Source organism: Hylobates moloch, unplaced genomic scaffold, assembly GCF_009828535.3.
Source record: "Hylobates moloch isolate HMO894 unplaced genomic scaffold, HMol_V3 SCAFFOLD_3, whole genome shotgun sequence".
NCBI classification, from domain to species: Eukaryota; Metazoa; Chordata; class Mammalia; order Primates; family Hylobatidae; genus Hylobates; species Hylobates moloch.
Genome location: NW_026652278.1, coordinates 131,875,349 through 131,895,351, shown reverse-complemented (window position 1 = coordinate 131,895,351; position 20,003 = coordinate 131,875,349). Strand labels below are relative to the sequence as shown.

Here is a 20,003-nt window from a genome sequence, read left to right as displayed (position 1 = left end):
TTTAACAAGGCAAGCCATTACTTGAAACAAGGTAAGATATAAAGTCTACAAATCATTCTTGCTTCTTTTTGTCTTCATTTGTTAAAATGGGAAAATTTTCATTGTGGAATATAACACATATACATAAAAGTGCATAAAGCAAATGAATATTTTAATGTATTATTACAAAGTGAACTAACAGGTAACCAAAGTGAAGCTCAAGAAACAGAAAATTGCAAGCACCGCGGAACCACCTCCATCCATAGGATCACAACTTGAGACCATCTTAACTTCGCTTTCATGGTAAATGGTTTTCAGTGTGTTTTTATACAGATTCACTGTTTAAGTATACATCCCTAAATTATATGGCTTGTCTATTTTTAAACTTCATATAAATGGAATCATCCAGTACGTTTTATGTGTGCACCTTTTGACCAATATTACAAATTTAGAATTCACACAACAGTAGGCTAGCTAGGCAGCTCTGCTAATCTTAGCCGAATTCAGTTGGCTTTTAAATTCAGGCCATGGGTTTTTGACCAGTTCTGATCAACTCCATGTGGCTCTGATTCATCTGGTACCCATGGACAAACTGAGGCATACTCTTTTTCATGGTGATGGCAGAGGCGCAAGAATAAGCCCAATTGCTCAATCCTATTTCAAGCCTTTGCTTATGTCCACTAACATTCCATTGATCTTGGCAAGTCACGTGGTCAAGCCTAACATCAAGGAGCAAGGAAATGCACTCCTTATTGGGAAATGGAGAGGACTGAATATTTGCTGCATAAATCCAAACTGGCACAGCACATCTGTTCAACACGGTACTAGAAGTCCTAGCTACTGCAGTAAGACAAATAAATGGATGGAAAGAAATAAAAGTTACTGCTCACGAGTGATATGAATGTGTACACAGAAAATCCAAAAGAATTGGCATATATGAGCTTGGCAATGTGGCTAATAAAATCAATATTAAAAAGTCTATATACCTATATTTCTATATACCAGCAAAAGGAAGTTAGAAAAGAACACTGTAAAAATGTATTATATAAAAGCATTTTAGGCCCGGCATGGTGGCTCACGCCTGTAATCCCAGCACTTCGGGAGACCGAGGCAGGATCACCTGACGTCAGGAGTTCGAGACCAGCCTGGCCAACATGGTGAAAACCTGTCTCTACTAAAAATACAAAAAAATTAGCTGCTCATGGTGGCGGGCACCTGTAATTCCAGTTATTCGGGAGGCTGAGGCAGGAAAATCACTTGAACCCAGGAGGCAGAGGTGACAGTGAGCCAAGATGGCGCCATTGCACTCCAGCCTGGGTGACAGAGCAAGACTGTCTCAAAAAAAAAAAAAAAAAAGGCATTTTAAAATAGTACCTGGGAATAAATATAACAAAAGATGTGTGGTATCACTATGAAGGATATAATTCTATTGAAATGTTTTTTAAAACTATATAGGCATATAACATACTCTTCGATTAGAAAAAACTGTTTTCACATTTATCTTACAGATTTAATGCAACCTACAGAGTCAAAGCATTTACTTTTCTCATTAATGGTCTGTCCCTAGAGGGAAATGATCTGCCTCAAACCACTCCATAGGTCTCCAGTCTTTCTAAATTTGATTCCAATGTTTTACTGTTAAGTGTATTTGTTGTAGTTTATAAGGATACACTTTATAAAATTAATCACTATTTTCTCATTTACTATTTTTTAAACATAAGCGGGGAATTTTTATCAAATGTTTTTTCTGCATCTAAGACCATCATATGATTTTCAAATGTTAATATGAAAAATTACATTAGTTTTATTCTGGTGATCAACTGAACTGAGCCATAATTGTTCACATATTAAAGCAATATATCAACAGAAAGACTTACAACAATTTCAACATGTTTTTTATTTGCTCACTTAACATTCCAAACAAAATGACATTTTACACTATTGCTTTTACTTAAGAAGTCAATTGCCCTATCCAAAGTAGACAAAAATCCCAGTTCCTTTAAGTGTCCAAGTGGTACTTCTTCCCCCAGAGAAAGCTACTTGAATACTTTAACAGAAACATAGAATTGTCCTATAATAGTAAGGTAGTAGTTGGGTCTTACCTGCACTACATTTAAAACTTTTCTCATTAAAAACTGAATACAGAAAAAAAAACCCAAACACCTCCAGTCATGATTCCTCTCAGATTTTTAACAATTCCACTAACCTTCATTAAAAATTGCTTTTGTAGACAGGTGTATAAATATGAAAATGGAAAGTAAGCCTCCCCACATCTGTTCATAGAGAAGTGGGGTAGCGCATTTATCTTGAGAAAACAGCTGCTGGTCCCCGTTATTTCAAGAAGGATAATAAACACTATGGCCCTCCAAGTCAAACCTCCTATCTTCTGCGCCATGATCATGTGTAACCTTTTCTGTTCTGGCTATGAGCATCTACTTTTCATGCTCACGTGATGCTTCTCTTTTGAGCAAGTCTTTGATGAAGTTGTATTTCTCTGAATGTTCTCAAAGGGGAGAAAGAGTGCATGAGCAATTATAGTACTGGAACAAAAGTGAAGAGTACATATATTTTCACGTAGAAAAAATACATACAAATCCAAGTAGCTCCTAAAAATAGAAATCGGATGGGAATTTTTAAGAAAAAGATTGTTTTCTAAACTGTAAATGGTGCCAGTAAGACACTGATTTTTATATCTAGCTACATCACCATATTTATGTACAAAGAGAAGTTGGTATAGGTTCACTGATACCCCCAATTTCTCCCATTTCTTTAAAGATTGTCTTTCAGATCCTATTAAAACCGTAACTGTTAATTTTTAGACTACTTCCTGTCACTGGCACACACTCTTCAACCTGGCACATACAAAAATTCATTTCAACATTTATTTACTTTTTTGATGCTAAAACTAACATAATTTTTTGGCTACTTCAATGCCACGATATTCTACCACTACTTTGGCATTACTAATTATTATAGAAATAGGTAAGATTCTAAATATGGATTTTAAGACTACGTAAAATTCCAACTACATATGTCAAAAGGGAAAGTAGGAAGGTAGACACAATTATATTTTTGTTTTCATGTATATCACTGTCATGAGTATGAAGGCTCATGTTGCATTCTAATTTACAACTGACATTGGTGACATTTTGCTTGGCTTCTAGACTCAAACCCTAGAATTTATTAGTGGCTTGTAGATCAATTTGCTGTAAAACTATCTGAAATGGTTGCAGATTATTTTAAGCAAAAACAGAATGATACCTGTAACATACAAATGGAGGTGGATTTAAAGAACATATTATTGAGCAAACTTTACAATGACATTTTCTTAACGTCATCATAGTTTTTCTTCCTAGAAGGGAAAAAACTTATTTAAAATTTTCCCCTTCTATACTTAAAGCATTCTTAAGTATATTGACAAAGGTTTAAATCAGTTCAAGCTCTCAGCTGTTGGAAGATCAAAACACAAAGATAAGCATTTTCAGCACAAACATCAAAAGATGAACAGAATTGCTTTCCATGTAATAGTTAATACCTTAATACAATGAACTTGTCAGGATTTTGCGATATATTGTATAGCCGGACAATAAAGCATGAAAATATTTTTTAAAAATTAAGTGAAGATATTCCCAAAGTTGAGATGTCCCCTACAAGAAACCAATTTTTAAATTCCTGTAATACTGAAAAGCTAAATTGCCACTATTGTAATAAAGTGAACCAAATTTTTAAAATAATTTTATCTTATTGAGAAACTATTTTTAACGCATGCACTTTAAATGTATGTGCTATACAACACTGCGTCTTATTTTCCAATTGAATATGTCTTACCACTCTTCTAACAAGTTTGAAAGAGAGGTCTGTCAACAGACACGAGCAAATACTTATAGTCTCAGGTCTTGCTCTATCACATACTAGCCAGTCCTTAAACACTTGATATATACACACATTAAAAGGTGTGCTAAATATCATCATGGTTTGGATGAAATTATGTCCTTAAAAGGTTGGTTTCTGTAGGATTTAAGGAGAACTTAAACTTTGCTGCTCTAAACTTTAGTTTTGCTATCAGTACAAATGTGTAAAACTCACCAAGAAGAAATCATTCCCGTAAGAATCTCATCACTATATAATCGTTGACAGCACTTGCTGCCCTCCTGAGATTTTAGGAGACTAAAACTATATAAAATGCACAGTCGTCAAGTCATCTTCAAGCTATTTTAGTATCCCACAAACAATTAACATAAAGTTCATACATGGTTATCTAAAAATACCATGGAGTCAAAGAGAAGCAAGAGTTAACAGTAAGTCAAATAAACCAACAATGTTTAACTGAGATTTTTTTAAAACTTAAGCTTTCTTAAGTTTCAAAGACAGTTTTATTTAAACAGAAACTGTCTTTTATAATCTTTTTGTCTTTTATATAATCAAGATTTTCTTGGCAAATACATCTCTTTTCATAAACATACATAGGTAGAGAGGTTTCATATGTAGGTAGAGCAGTTTCATAAGCATACATAAGTAGAGAAGAAAACACTAAGGTTCTTTTCTACAACTGATAAAAAGCAAATACTGAAGATGAGAAAATGCCTTTAAGCTTTCAAATAACACTGTGGCATTTTAAAGTGTGTTATTTAAAAACAAAAAAGCTAGTCACCAATACTGTCATTCTCTCATCAGTTATGCTCAATAATCACAGAAACCCAAAAGGAGGCCCTAATTCTTTATTCTCTCTGCTGTATCTCTGCTCTATCTGCTACTAATGAAGCAACGTTATGACAAGTAATTAAGATGCAAACAAAGAAAATCATAAAGAAACACTCGCTGTTAATTAACCTAGAAATAAAAATCAGACAAAGAAAATTAAAAACAGCCATTTCCAAACTAAAAACCAAAAAAAATCTTAAAGAGCTTTGAAAAGGATACCAACTTGATCCTACAACACATAAAAATGAAAATTGATTTTACACATTTTAATCAACCAATTTAATACAAATACCTGATTTATACTTTTACACCAATGGGCTAAGTCCCAAGTTCCAAACTGTAGTTCACATGACTCTACAGAGGGGATCTTTGGAAGGATAAGGTACCTTTGGAGAACAGTGTATAAACAATTGTAAACATACACTGATTGTCCACTAGCTTTCTTAAATAGAATTTCTGAAATATTTTTGTAGGAAATTATATATAAGAGTGTAATTGATCAGATAATTCCTATTACAACATATAAATTCTGTTGAATGTGCAAAATGTGGTAGAAATAGAAGATACAGTGGATGATTTATACTTTTAAAGTAAGTGCTACATTACAATCCAGTAAAAGTCCTTTAATCTTTTCATGAAACTTCTCTCTATACAAGTTGAAATACATAATGCTTTCTGGTTCTTCTTCAAACCAAAACTTGTCAAATTCATAGACAAGATAACCTGCAGTTAAAGAAAAACAAAACATTTAATCCTCAATGTTGAAATCACATTCAAACCATCTCATCTTTACAGAGTATATACCATCCTTTAAATTCCATATTAGAATACAATAATCAAAAGTAATCTCAAAACTATTAGAAGCCTGAGGGACTTAATAAGACTTAATAAATCATTTAGTGTACATTTACTATTTGTCTCAAAAATCAACAACGTCCCTCAAGCTTAAAAGATGTAGTACTTTCAGCCAGGAGCAGTGACTCATACCTGAACTCAGCACTTTCAGAGGCTGAGGTGGGCAGATCGCTTGAGGCCAGGACTTAAGAGACCAGCCTGGGCAACATGGTGAAACCCCATCTCTGCAACAAATACAAAAATTAGCCAGGCATGGTGGCATGCGCCTGTTGTCCCAGCTACTTGGGAGGCTGAGGTAAAGGGATCACTTGAGCCCGGGAGGTCAGGGCTTCAGTGAGCCACGATTGCACTACTGCACTCCAGCTTGGTTGACAGAGTGAGAACCTACCTCAAAAAAAAAAAAAAAAAAACAACAAAACAAAACAAAAAAGATGTAGTACTTTCAAATGATACCTTGAGAAAAGTTTCCTGAGAAACTTCTGAAGCACAAAAATGCAAGTAATGAGAAAATGTTGGATAAGGCTAAAGTGTAGGAAAGTTATTTCCTACTCAATTTCTAAATCTAAGAGTTACTTCTACTTTTTTTTCAATGAACTATCAGCATCTCCTCTTTTTTAAAAAAATACATCCACTCTAAATCGGCTTAATATTTTTGGCTTTCAATATCCTCATTATGGTAGCCAAATTAATCCCCAAAATGTTAAATGTATTTCATGAAACCAAACTTGTTTATATATACACACACACACATACATGTAAACTTAAATGTGAATTTAAAACCACTCAACATCAAAATATCTATCAAGAAGTACATAAACAATGTGTAGCATGTAATGGAATATTGTTCAGCAATAAAAATAAATGAGCTAATTTGTCAATTTTTCAAAAATAACAAAAAAGCTATTAATACACACAACAAATTATGCAGAAAGAAACCAGACCAAAATGAGTAAAAACTGCATGATTCCACTTAAATACAATTCTAGAAAATAAATGCAAACTCATCTATAGTGACAAAAAAATTGTGGTTCCTAGGATGGTGGGGGGAGGGGCATGAGGTACGGATTACCAAGGAGTACATAAAAACTTTCAGAGGTGGTGACTATATTCACCATTTGGATCATGGAGGTGGTTTCACAGGTGTATACATATGTTAAAACTTATCAAATCATACATGTTTAAATATGTGCAGTTTATCATGTAATATAATATGTGCAGTTTATCATATACCTTAATAAAGCTGTTAAAAAGTAAAGCAAAAAATAAAACCACCCCAGTCCTACTTTGTATGTAATCAAATGTATTTATTGAATTATTTTTTAAAATATTTCTACAGTGCTCACTAAATGCTCATATACTGTCAGAGCAGCCCTAGGATGCAAGTACTATGTTGTTATTCCCACTCTACCAAAGAGGAAACAGAGGTGCAGAGAAGTTAAATGATGTGCCCCAAATCACACAGTTTGTAAGTGGTCTCTGTTGCAAAAGCCAATGAGTTTACACAAAAGGGTGGCTAGACTATCATGATTGCCTACTATGTAAAAAAATGGAAATCCCATTTTAATAATATTGGTCATAAAGCAAACATTAATGGTTAAAATCATTATATTCCCACACTGAAATATCATTTCATAAGAAGACCAGTTTAAGAAACATTTTTGGATTATTCTCAATATATGATAAAACAGATTTTTGTCAACCACGATATATGGGTAAAATCAAGAAATGAAGCCTCTGGAGAAATACCATCTATCTCTATCCCCCATACACTGTTAGGGATGTACAATAAATACATTTAGAGATTAATGTTCTGCCTAGTATGATAGGGCAGGTAGCTATCCAAATTTTATGGCCATACCATTTGTTTCAGTATATCTGGTTATTTTGTTTTAGATAAAGGACCATTCTTATGTCCTTTAAATTGCTTTTCCATTACTGTCAGTAATGTGGCCCATTCAAATGACTACACGGGCCTGGAACAAACTGCTCAAGTTAAAGCACTAGGAACTTCTTGCTTCATAACATAAATCAGTGTTAGAGAAAGACTAACTTGAAGAACGGAGACTATAATAGCTAAAGTGATTTAATGTGACATCAGGAAACCACAGGAAAAAATACTGAAATTCTAGGAAACTGGCAGGGCCATCCTTGGCATGACTCCCAAAGTTTCGCAAAAAGTGATGGAAAAGAGCTGTTTTCCATGATGCACATATTTTGTCCTTTTGAGTCCAGATGTTTGGAACACTTAGACTCTGTAGAAATTACCGTATGAAATGTCTAAACCTGAAATTCCCTGCATGTATTTACTGCAGAGGTTAAGGATAAGAAAATCATAGGAAGGGGGATTAACTGAAAACTTGTATCTCACTGGGGTGATGAAAATGTTCTAAAAGTGGATTATGATGATGGCTACCCAATTTAGCTCATTAAAATCCATTTAAGTGTATATTTAAGATGGGTAAATTCTATGATATATAAATTATACCTCAATAAAGTTGTTATTGAGACATAACTTTCTTGTTATACAAACTTGAGGTGTTACTATTTTTTTTTTTGGAAACACCAAACCAGAAGTCCAGCTAAAATTTTGGCACTGCAAAACTAGAATGGAGACATCCTAGACCGGAATATACAAAAGACAGAGGTCCCAAAATCCTGAGCCCTCCTGCTGGACTAGTGGTCAGTAACTTCCCAGAATCATGGCGGATACCTGCTCACGGTTTGGATGTGCAAGATGACAATGGAGCCAAAAAGCTAAACTACCAACGTTTCCAGCCCTTCCTACACAGGACGCATTAAAACAAAGGCAGAGATCAAAGGAAAAGGGGGAAATGAAGGCAGATTGTAGGGAAACAAAAAATGTGGAAACTAATCTCTGAACTGTTCTTCCTTCTGGAGAGAAATTATGACCTTGGAACTAATTTGTGAAAACTAATTGATCCTACTCCTCTACCAAAAAAGTATGCACATTCAAAAGACAAGGTTTCAAGTTATTATTCTAGTTAGAATAGGTTCCTCTTAAGAAGAAAAGCAGAACCTTATTTAAGATGTGAAATTTCCAATAGTAGTGGGTATGAAAATCAAGTTTTTGGGAAACTTCTGCTTAAAAGGTACATAGGTATATGTATATGTGCATTTTAATGTCTCAAAATAATTGAAAACCATAAGCTTCACTGTTTCCAGGATGATCTACAGCTCTTATAGATTGAGCTGACAGGAGGCAACTGAAAGGGTTCTACAATGACTTTTCTACCTCAGATATTACACTTTAATGTCCTTCCTATAGAGGAGCCAGCCGAGACGGTGTGAGGGTGCTGGAGAGCAACAGTTCCCACAGATCCTCAAGTTCCCTGGTCTTTAGGGGAAAAATACTGCACAGAGGTCATTCTGCACTGCTTTCTAACCTACCACCCTCCTGTATATACTGAGATATGGGAAACTGCTTAATTGTTTGGGGAGTTTTTAAATTTTTTTTTTTTAATTTTATGAAGATTTATTTTTTAAGTTCTAAGGAACTTTAGTTTTCTTATTTGTAGCTAATTCTCTTCTTAAAATTAATTTTTTTACATTAATTAGTCTATTTTTATTTATATATTTTTTTTATTATACTTTAAGTTCTAGGGTACATGTGCACAACGTGCAGGTTCGTTACATATGTATACATGTGCCATGTTGGTGTGTTGCACCCATTAACTGGTCATTTACATTAGGTATATCTCCTAATGCTATCCCTCTCCACTCTCCCCACTCCACAACAGTCCCCGGAGTGTGATGTTCCCCTTCCTATGTCCAAGTGTTCTCATTGTTCAAGTCCCACCTATGAGTGAGAACATGCGGTGTTTGGTTTTCTGTCCTTGCGATAGTTTGCTGAGAATGATGGTTTCCAGCTTCATCCATGTCCCTACAAAGGACATGAACTCATCCGTTTTATGGCTGCATAGTATTCCATGGTGTATATGTGCCACATTTTCTTAATCCAGTCTATCATTGTCGGACATTTGGGTTGGTTCCAAGTCTTTGCTATTGTAAGTAGTGCCACAATAAATATATGTGTGCATGTGTCTTTACGGCAGCATGATATATATTCCTTTGGGTATATACCCAGTAATGGGATGGCTGGGTCAAATGGTATTTCTAGTTCTAGATCCCTGAGGAATCGCCACACTGACTTCCACAATGGTTGAACTAGTTTACAGTCCCATCAACAGTGTACAAGTGTTCCTATTTCTCCACATCCTCTCCAGCACCTGTTGTTTCCTGACTTTTTAATGATCGCCATTCTAACTGGTGTGACATGATATCTCATTTATGTTATTTATGTTCAATAGGTAGCTAATGAACAAGGGATATATTTCATTTAAAAAAAAAATAGAGGCAAGTTAGCAAAGTCCCAGCAATAACACTTTGGAATGGTAAAGGAAAGCATCTCACACCTGCTAGAAATCTTCAGTACACTTGGGTAGGATCATCAATGCTGTCCTTAGGAACCTGAAACCTGTTCCCTCCATTTAAAGACACGTTGCATTGGCTCCTACTTTGTGTAAGCATCCCCATATGATTCTTTATCCTTATCCATTAAGGGAGAAAAAGGATCTAGACATACAGTTCTGGGGTTAAAGTAGAGGTTGGGCTGAAGATATACATTTTGGCATTTAATGCACATTTGGCATTTCAAGCAAGGGACCAGATGGTATCACTTAGGAAAAGTATGAGGGCTAAAGAGAGGAGTGGGCACAGGGCTGGGCCCTGAGGTGCTCCTAATCTAGTAAGGCAGTGGATGTCTACAGGAATTCCTGTGGGGCAAGAGAAAAGCCAGGAGAATGTGGCATCAAAAAAGTCATGATAATGTTTCCAGAAGAAACATGCAGTCATTTATGCCTAGTGCCACTAAAAAGATCAAATAGCATGAAGAAAAAACATGGCGATTGTATTCGGCAGCAAAAAAAGTTGATGTCTAAGAAAAATCAGTGTGAGCAGAGTCATGGAGAGAGAAAGTAAACTGGAATTAGATAAAAACTGGAGATGAAGAAATGAAAAAGCAATTATTGAAAAAGTTTCATGAACAAAGAAAGCAGAGAAATGAAGCAGTATCTGGAGGTGGACACTGCACTAGGGGGAAGTTTTGATTCTGAAGATGACAGCTCCTCACTGAATGCAGTGACTTTGTCTTCTTCTCTGCTATATCCCCAGTGCCTAGAACAACACCTAACACACAGTAAATGAATAAACTCCCCAGAGAAGAGCACGTCTGAACTGAGATTTGGAAGATGAGAAGGCATCATCTGGAAAGAACAGAGGGAGCTGGAATAGCGTTCAGGCCAAGTGAATGTCACTTGCAAAGGCACAGAGTCAAGAGAGAGCATAATATATTTGAGCAACTAAAAAGAAGACTGGGATGCCTCCACTATAGAGTTTGTGGGGGTGAGAGGGGGGCTGGTATATGGCAAAAGATGAGCCTGAAGAGGTTACCAAGGTTCAGATTATGCAGGGCCTTATAATGGGAATCCTTTGAAGAATTTTTGGCAGTGGAGTAAAATGATCAGATTTTCATTTTAAATAGCTATACTTTCAATGTGGAGAAGAAACAGAAAAGTGTGGCCGGGCGCGGTGGCTCACGCCTGTAATCTCAGCACTTTGGGAGGCTGAGGCAGATCGAGACCATCCTGGCTAACATGGTGAAACCCGTCTCTACTAAAAAAAAAAAAAATTAGCCGGGCGCCAGCTACTCGGGAGGCTGAGGCAGGAAAATGGCGTGAACCTGGGAGGCGGAGCTTGCAGTGAGCCAAGATAGCGCCACTGCACTCAGGCCTGGGCAAAAGAGCGAGATTCTGTCTCAAAAAAAAAAAAAAAGAAAGAAAGAAATAGAAAAGTGTTACCATAAACAGACCGCCAAAGGCTATTACAGTAACCTAGTAACAAAGGCCTGATATTGTACAGTTACAATGGGGATAGAAAGAAACAGACACATGCAAGAGACAGTTAAGATGCAGACAAAACTGGAATTAGGGTGTAAGTAAAGGCAGGGAAGATTCTGCGAAAAGGAGACATGGATGATATTTTCAACAATGGAGATGAAGAAATTATGATTTGGCAACCTATTATCTAAGTAGTTTCTTATATGCTACCAACATGCAAATGACATTCTAAAGACACAAAAAGATCAAGAAAAGTAGTGTGTGAAGAAAAACTAGATTTGAGTACTTTGCTTCTGAACAATCGCTTCAGAAGATGGATTCATTGAAGTAAACCTTCAGTATTCAAATATTATCACTAAAAGTGAATGGAACAGAGAAAGTAAAGACAGCTTTAGGAACAGTTACTCAGTACCTCTAACCTACCACAAGAAAATTTGGCCTTGAAATTCAAGGCAGGGGGTGGCGAAAAGTTCCTCTAAATTAAATTTCCTTCCAAAAGTAATAAAATAATCTGGAAATGATCTGTCCTTAACAGCATTCATTAACCAGCATCCAAGAGGGAAAATACATTTTGTAGTTCGCTGGAAAATGAATGCCTAAAGAAAAATTACATGAATCTTAGATGTGTCTACATGTGAAATACTGCCTTTTATAATCAGCAAATATAAAAACTGAAATATAGAATACTCTTGGGGACTCATCTTCCACTATTTTCTTATTTTTCAAAGACCCTAAGTAATAAAATGATAAACATAAGTTATATACTTCACAGAGGCAACAGATTAAAATATATATTATACATTCCTAGTAGTTTAAGAATTATCTTAGATCTAGTTTTAATTCATTTTAATACTCACAATAAAACTGATGAAAGTGTTCCATTGTTGGTATACCAGGAACAAAGTTATAGAGATGAAACTTCAAAGCTTCACTCTTCAGTAAGCTATAAGCCATCTCTGTAAGATTGATTCCAACTATTGCATAAGAATACCTATGTCAGAAACATTACCAGTTATACCAGCTAGCCAAATAACTCATAAAATAAATTAAAATTATGTTAGGAATTAGTAGAAAGTGACTTCAGGTTTAACACAGTATTGATTTTATGATAATCTCTACATGGTAAGAAAAATATACTAGAAAGAATTTAACATGTTTGCTTTTTAAAGCCTGTATATTTTTCTGGATATAATCTAAGAAATAAAAATAAAGCTCTATTCACATGATATCTAAAACTAAAATTCTTAAATAAAAAAGGGGTCAGGGGACTATAGACACCAAATCTCATTGATTTCTAAAATACACTGGATACTCTGGATAATCTGATGTTTTTTTTTCCATTATCAGGGTACTTATTTTTATGATCTAACATTGTTACTTTTTCAAAGATTAGGTACCATCAGAATATTTTTAAAAATAACAGTAAGGCTAATAAAACCACCTCAGTTTGAATTTCACTTTACAATTTTCAAAGCTATTTCCCATTTTCCTATTACTTTTCCAAACTATTGCTTCTTCCTATCTTCAAATCTATTTCTCAAAAAGATTTTATAAGGGCCCTTATCTCCATTGTATAGATAAACTATATCTTATGATAAAAATATACTGAAATACATACAAAATTGGTTTACAATCACATTTTTCCTTAAAAATAATGTATCATGTAATATCCTTTATAAAGTTCTTATTAAAATATTTCATTTTAAGAAATACCTTGATATACCTTCAAATTCATTAAATCATCTAATCATTATAAATGCGAGAGATTACAGCTTCTTTAATATACCCAGCTTACCCTAATTTTGGATGATTTGAACGGGAAAGAATCTGATGAGCTTCACTAGTGTAATTTTCACTGAAATACCTAAAAAGTTTAAGAAAAATAATCAAACGAATGTATGCCATTCAAATGTAAGATATCCAGAACCAATTTAAAAAGCTATTGTCAAAATGATAGTCCTAGTATTGCCATGAGTATCCTGATACGTCTCAAATCACTTCAGTGATTCACAAATGCTTCTGAATCAAAATTTCCCAAGCTATCAGGCCTATGTAGTACAGAATATAGGTCGCTGACAAGACTGTAAAGTATTTTAATAAATAGATAATATAAAAAGAGACTACCTTAAAAAAAAAAACTAAAGTTCTTTTTGTTTCTTTGCTAGTTCTATTTCTATAAAAGAGTCAATATGTACCTGTTAGGACACTCCTTACACTTAGGTTCATCCCTTCTACTACAATTTAAGTCTATGTTGTTTAGTGCCATTTTCAGTGCAATCAGAAGGGAGTCAACAATCTTTTTGTAATGAGAAACCTCCTTCACCAATCATATAACTAAAATACTAGCTATAAAACAGAAGTATTAGTAGTGTAAGAGGGATGTATACGAAACTATCTATTTGTAGGCACATATATCCTTTTAGCCTATACCAAATCTATTTAACCTTAGGATCACCTCAAAATGATAGACACACACACGACTAGATGCTCATGTGAGGATAAAAATAAAAAATAAATGTTCATGGTTTATTTACATTTCAGAGGACAAAATCATTGACATTTTCATAAAGCATAGAAATTTCTAGTTAACTCTTCCCTCTTTATTCTTCTACAGAGTATTAATATACACTTCCTTATTTCTTCACTGGCTCTAATTTTCAACCCATTACACCAGGGGCTGTTAACTTAGAAGTCCATGAATTAATGATAATTTATGAATGAAGGGGAATCCAGGAACCATCTTACATTATGGACTTTTTCTGTATATACATTTCCTGGGGAGAGAGTATACAAAGCTTTCATCAGATTCCCTAAGGGATCTGTAAACACCAAAATAGTTTAAAAAGTCTTGCTTAATGCAATGCTTTCCTAAGTCTCTAATTTTTCTACTTTATCCCTAGATTGACTCTACAATGTCCTCAGTTGTTTATATTTCATTTTTGTAATATTTCAGCATTGCATTTTAATAGTCAAACTACTCTTAAAATATTCAATCTATAATACAGAACAACTTTTAATTTCCTTCCTGAATTTAGTTAACCTCAATCTTTACAGTATCAAATGGTGAAAAATAAACATCTATACACAATAAAAAAAAAACCATCAATATTAACCTAATTTAGCCAATTTCAGGATTTTTTCACAGTGAGAATTATCCAAACTTTAATGGTCTAGCCTTCCCATTCTAGACATTTTATAGTCTATAAATCACAATTTCATGGACAGACCCAAACACAATTTGTACATTTGCATATCCTTATAGGAGGAAATTAATCTTCCAGGCTATCTTCTAGAACAGTTTTGGCTATCAATTGTGACTTGAGTTACATATTTGGGGATTTCATACATATAGCTAATCATAAGTATTAAAGAAGATAAAGGAGAGAAAGTTCATAACGGTAGTCTATACAAAGTCAGGAATGCAGGTAGGTAAGTTGTCACAGGTGGGGAAGAACATATGTAAAGAGACTTTATTATCACCTTACCTGGTTATATTTGCCAAAATAGAATCAGAGAGCCCAGAGAGAAAAAGCAAGTGAATAAAGGCAGTAGGAGTATACATAATTCTTTAAGAGGTATCAGAATGGAGATGAGAAAGAAAAAGGCGAGGAAAGCATTGGTAAGTAAAGAAATCACATACACAATTATATTTCCACCAATGTCTTTTTTTTTTTTTTTTAAAGACAGGGTCTTGCTCTGTCACCCAGGCTGGAGGTGGCACAATCATGACTCACTGTAAACTTGAATTCCTGGGCTCAGGCAATCCTTCTACCTCAGCCTCCCAAGTGGCTGGACTACAGGCAAATGCCACCACGCCTGGCTAATTTTTGTAGAGACAGGGTTTCACTATATTGCTCAGATTGGTCTCAAACTTCTGGCTTCAAGTGATCCTCTTGCCTCAGCCTCCCAAAGTGCTGGGATTACAGGCGTGAGCCACTGTGCCTGGCCTCCAATATCTTCATATTGTGGCCAACACATTAGCAAATACTTCTAGCACTGCAGTTATTAAAATTCAGAGATAGTATGAATCAACTAGATCACTTCTTATTAAAAGTAACTAGATCAGAGATTACATGTAATTTCATTTAGGGAAGAAAAGAAAGTTTACTTTCACTTACACAAGATTGATTAATCCAAGTATGCCCATGCCTCTGAAGTCTGTCTTGGGATCATCACCCTGAAAACCAATTTCAGCCCACTGCTTGGAGATTCTAGCGTTTAACTTCTTCGTGGGCATTAGAAGATTCCAAAGCTGCACAAACATTTTTCCATTATTAAGACATTTTCTTTCTCATAGCTTGTAACTAGTAATTTAATGCTATCAAATAACTTTTGTAGAAAAATCATAGGTTAAGCAAAGACTTTAGAACATTTTTCAATTATCCTAAAACATGCAGCATGTTTAATCCCATTTAAAAGACTGGTATAAAGAACAGATTTTGAAAAGGTAACAAATAATACACAAAAATGTTAAACAATGAGATGTCTTTATTTACTAATTAATACAGATATGCCCAGAACTGGTAAACTGCTTGAGAAAAACACAGTATTTTAGGAACTTAGCCCTTGCTTCAGATACTGTATAGTTAAATAGGCTCTATTATAATGGTGGGTTAATAGTCCCTAATCAGAATGAAAATAGGTGTAAGACAGAAGAGCATGAAGAAATGATACTGATAGCATTCCAACTTGTTTTATAAATTTTCAGTTTAAAAAAATATGATTTGGTTTTAAATAAATATCTTTAAGGATGAGGATTTAAGAAAAACTATCAAGCCAGGTGCAGTGGCTCATGCCTGTAATCCCAGCACTTTGGGAGGCTGAGGTGGGTAGATCACGAGGTCAGGAGATTGAGACCATCCTGGCTAACATGGTGAAACACTGTCTCTACTAACAATACAAAAAATTAGCTAGGCATGGTGGCAGGCGCCTGTAGTCCCAGCTACTCAGGAGGCTGAGGCAGGAGAATGGCGTGAACCCGGGAGGCAGAGCTTGCAGTGAGCCGAGATGGCGACACTGCAATCCGGCCTGGGCGACACAGCAAGACTCCATCTCAAAAAAAAAAAAAAAAAAAACCAGCTATCAAATATTACATACCAACAAACTAATCAATGCAAAATAAAGAAAATTTATTGTTTAAATTCAATACCACAAGCCATCAAATGAAAGAAACTTACAGAAGTTGACTAAAGAAGGTTTGTGAAAATTTGCAAAACAGAAATACTTGCATTTTTTCCCATTTCATTACCATTTAAAGCATTGTTGAATAAGGACCCCTAATGAAAGGAGTATTCTGTTACCTAAAATAAAATGTGAAGTGACCTTGCTTTAAAACAGGGTCAAGACTGGCTCTGAGGCTAAATCTAATAATTATATTAGGTTTACCTAGTCACTACTTTTATTACCAACACATGTGACTTGCTTACATTAGCCTCTCTCCATGAATTCTGCAAGGAGTTTGATTATGCCAATGACAAGGCCTCAGTGATGTGGTGAGAGCCACAGTGCAGAACCACTAGTATTAAAAATTTAATATGCATGAATATTGAATTTCTGGGTTCCATTCCTGGAGATTCTAATTTTGTAAGTCTAAGGTGGAACTTTGGAATCTACATACTAAACACTAGTTAACGCTAGTAAAGGTGGTCCTTGGACTACACTTAAAGCAAGATGGATTACATAGCTCTTTACCCAGTAAGACTGCTGAGTATGTGTAGTGTAGAACTGAATTTCACCATGAAGCACCAAGGTAAAATTCCCCGGACTAGAGGGCTAGGACTTGTACTTTTTTCCCTCAAAAGGAAAGGTATCGTGTAGCAAGGGCCTAACATGAAGGGAAAAATGATGACAATGGGGACAGAAATAGCAGTTAATCCTGAGTAAGTGCCAGGTACTATTTTAAACACTTTAAATATAAAAACTCATCCATACAATAACCCTTTGAGATACATATTTGTATTAACCTCTTTTAACAACATACACTTTTAATGAAAAAAAAGCGCCTTTATTGTTTTTAAACTTGTATCGCTTAGTGTTACTTAGTATCAATGTTTGTTTCCACTGTATTTTTGTTATAAAGAACTCCTAATTCCAAGTGCAATGCACTATTTTCTTTAACCATTTTAAAATAAAATTGGAATAGGTGTAGAGGATGGGCAGGAGATTCAGCTCTGTTCCAGGCCCTACCATTCTAGTACTAAAGCAAATCCCTTTATCTCCCTGGTCCTTAGAATCTTCATCCCTCAAACGAAGGGACTAGTCTAGATGATCTGTAAAGCTTACTCTAGGTCTATTACTCTTTAATTTTGGCACCTCATTGGCTTTATGCATTTATACTTTAGAAATAAGAAACAGGAAAATTCTAAGTAAATAATTTTTACTCTCTTAAAGTTTACATCTTTTGTGGCATTACTTGGCAATTAACATTCCATGAGTCCCAAAAGATTGGACATAATAACCTGAAAAGGGATACACGTTTTCAATTTGTAAGTAGCTGAAAAAATGCTTAACTTATATGAGCAATTTGTATAAAAAGTAGGAGAAAAATCTGAAACTTGTAAACATGTACTTTTTGGTTGAAAAGATCTCTCTTTATAGGTTTTTATTTCAGAATTAAAAACATTAAAATAAAATTTATTTGAATACATTTATTCATATAAACATATATTCATTATATATTTATAATAATGCTTATCGGAAAATTATAAAGATAGCTAACTAAAAATCTTTCCATATCAATGAAATCCAGCATAATAAAATTCTCTAAGGGCAAAGAAACCATATAAGCCTAGCCATATAAGCCTCTAGAATTTGCAGACTTAACTTAGCTGAAGTCTGATTTATTTTTCTAGTGTTCAACAACTCCACATAAAGAAAACAGAAATTTACCTTCATGAGTAGCTCTTCATGCTGTAGGTTATCAGAATCATATGGCCTTTTCCTCACACTTTCTACATCCAAATACAGCTGTTTATAACCAGTTATCTGCAGTAAGCACATCTTCATGCAGATTTTAAAACTAAAAATGATAAAATTAGTTTTAAAAAGCATGCCTTCTTATCACAATAAAGTCTTTCATAGCTTGTGGTTCGTAAGTCTATTTAGAAAGCATTTCCTGGCTTTCAGTTTAATATAAGACCCACCAAAGGCCTCCTTAAACACAAAACATTATGCAAAGTATTATATAGGATACAAGGCCTAGAAAGAGGGCAAGACATGGTAGGAATGGCAAACTTCACAACTGTAAGGATTTGTGCAGGATTTTCTCTTCATGTTTTCTCTGGGCAATCCTATACATTCCTAAATCTTTATTGCCAGATTATCACCAGTAGACTTAATTTTCCAAGTATATATAAAACAAATAGCTCCACAACAGGTTGTCTCAGCTCTAAATACAACTGCTTCTCTTCTCTAAAGAAACATGCTCCTTCTTTAGTGTCTAGATCTATTAATGACATTGCTGCCCATTAGTTCCCCAAGCTACAACACTCCAAGTTCTGACCTGCCTCTCTCCATCACAACATGTCAAAAGATCCCCATACCCTAATCCTTTCTATCTCTGAAATGTCCTTCAAAGCAATCCTGAGAGCACTCTTTCTCCTACTGTATTTATGCCTTTGTCATTTCTTGCCTGAATAACTCAAATTTCCTATTCTTTACTCCTTCTGCCAGCCTCCCACATTATCAAATCTACTCTCCATCTTCCTAAAATACATATCTAAAATTGTAGCTTGTTTGCTTAAAAACCAGAGGACAACATCTACATCCTTCGGTGTGGCATACAAGACTCTGCAATGTATCAATCTAGCATTTCACTCATTTCTCCAGCCACTACTCTGCTCATATTCAATGATCCGCTACAAATAACTCCCTATCATAATATTTCTATGTCTCTGTGCCTTGCTGGCAACTGTTCCCCTACCCATTCATCAAGGTCCAGTGTAAATACCACCTCTTGGGTGGAACTATCCTCACAGTTCCCTCCTAGACCCTCCCTCATCTCAGCTGAAATAAATTGTTCCTTCCTCCATATTCACATAGAAAATGCTGAATGAAGGAAAAAGTGTGAAATACTATGTCAATATACCAGCGCTGGGAACACAGAAATGGGATAAGTCCTCTTCTTATGAAACTTAGAATTTACAGAGGGAAGGACAAGAGTTAATCAATGACTATAGTACAATGGGTTAAATGGTATGATAGCACTATGAGATGCCACAGCGATGCACCTAACTCAGAATGGAGGAGCCTGGGAGGACCTTACTAGAGGAGGACATAGGAACTGTATTTCAAAAGACATAGTAACCAAGTTATTAACCTTGGGAAAGTCATGGTAGGACACCTTGAAGAAGGCAGATGATATACTGGCATTAGCCCTGGGTTGGAAACCAAGAGATACAGGTTGTAGTCCTGATTCTATCACTGCCCTCTCTGGATCTCGACTGCTCCTCTTGTGAAGTGAGAGCGCTGAATCAGATGATCTCCACAAACCCTTCAGCTCTAAAGTGTTACAACAGTGTGTGATCTCGATACCTCACAGGCTATAAATGCATA

At 35.1% G+C, this 20,003-nt stretch overlaps 1 protein-coding gene across 1 annotated transcript in view; it reads right to left on the bottom strand.

The window, feature by feature from the left end:
- Positions 1-1,857: 1,857 nt before the first annotated feature.
- ELMOD2 (ELMO domain containing 2) overlaps positions 1,858-20,003 on the bottom strand; it is a 29,519-nt gene continuing 11,373 nt past the window's right edge. The window contains exons 5-9 of the mRNA XM_032147577.2: positions 18,339-18,468; positions 15,569-15,702; positions 13,246-13,314; positions 12,308-12,441; positions 1,858-5,403 (exon numbers count right to left, since the gene is read on the bottom strand). Of these exons, the coding sequence (XP_032003468.1) occupies positions 5,258-5,403; positions 12,308-12,441; positions 13,246-13,314; positions 15,569-15,702; positions 18,339-18,468 (613 nt within the window). The 3' untranslated portion in view covers positions 1,858-5,257. The remainder of the gene's footprint in view (positions 5,404-12,307; positions 12,442-13,245; positions 13,315-15,568; positions 15,703-18,338; positions 18,469-20,003) is intronic.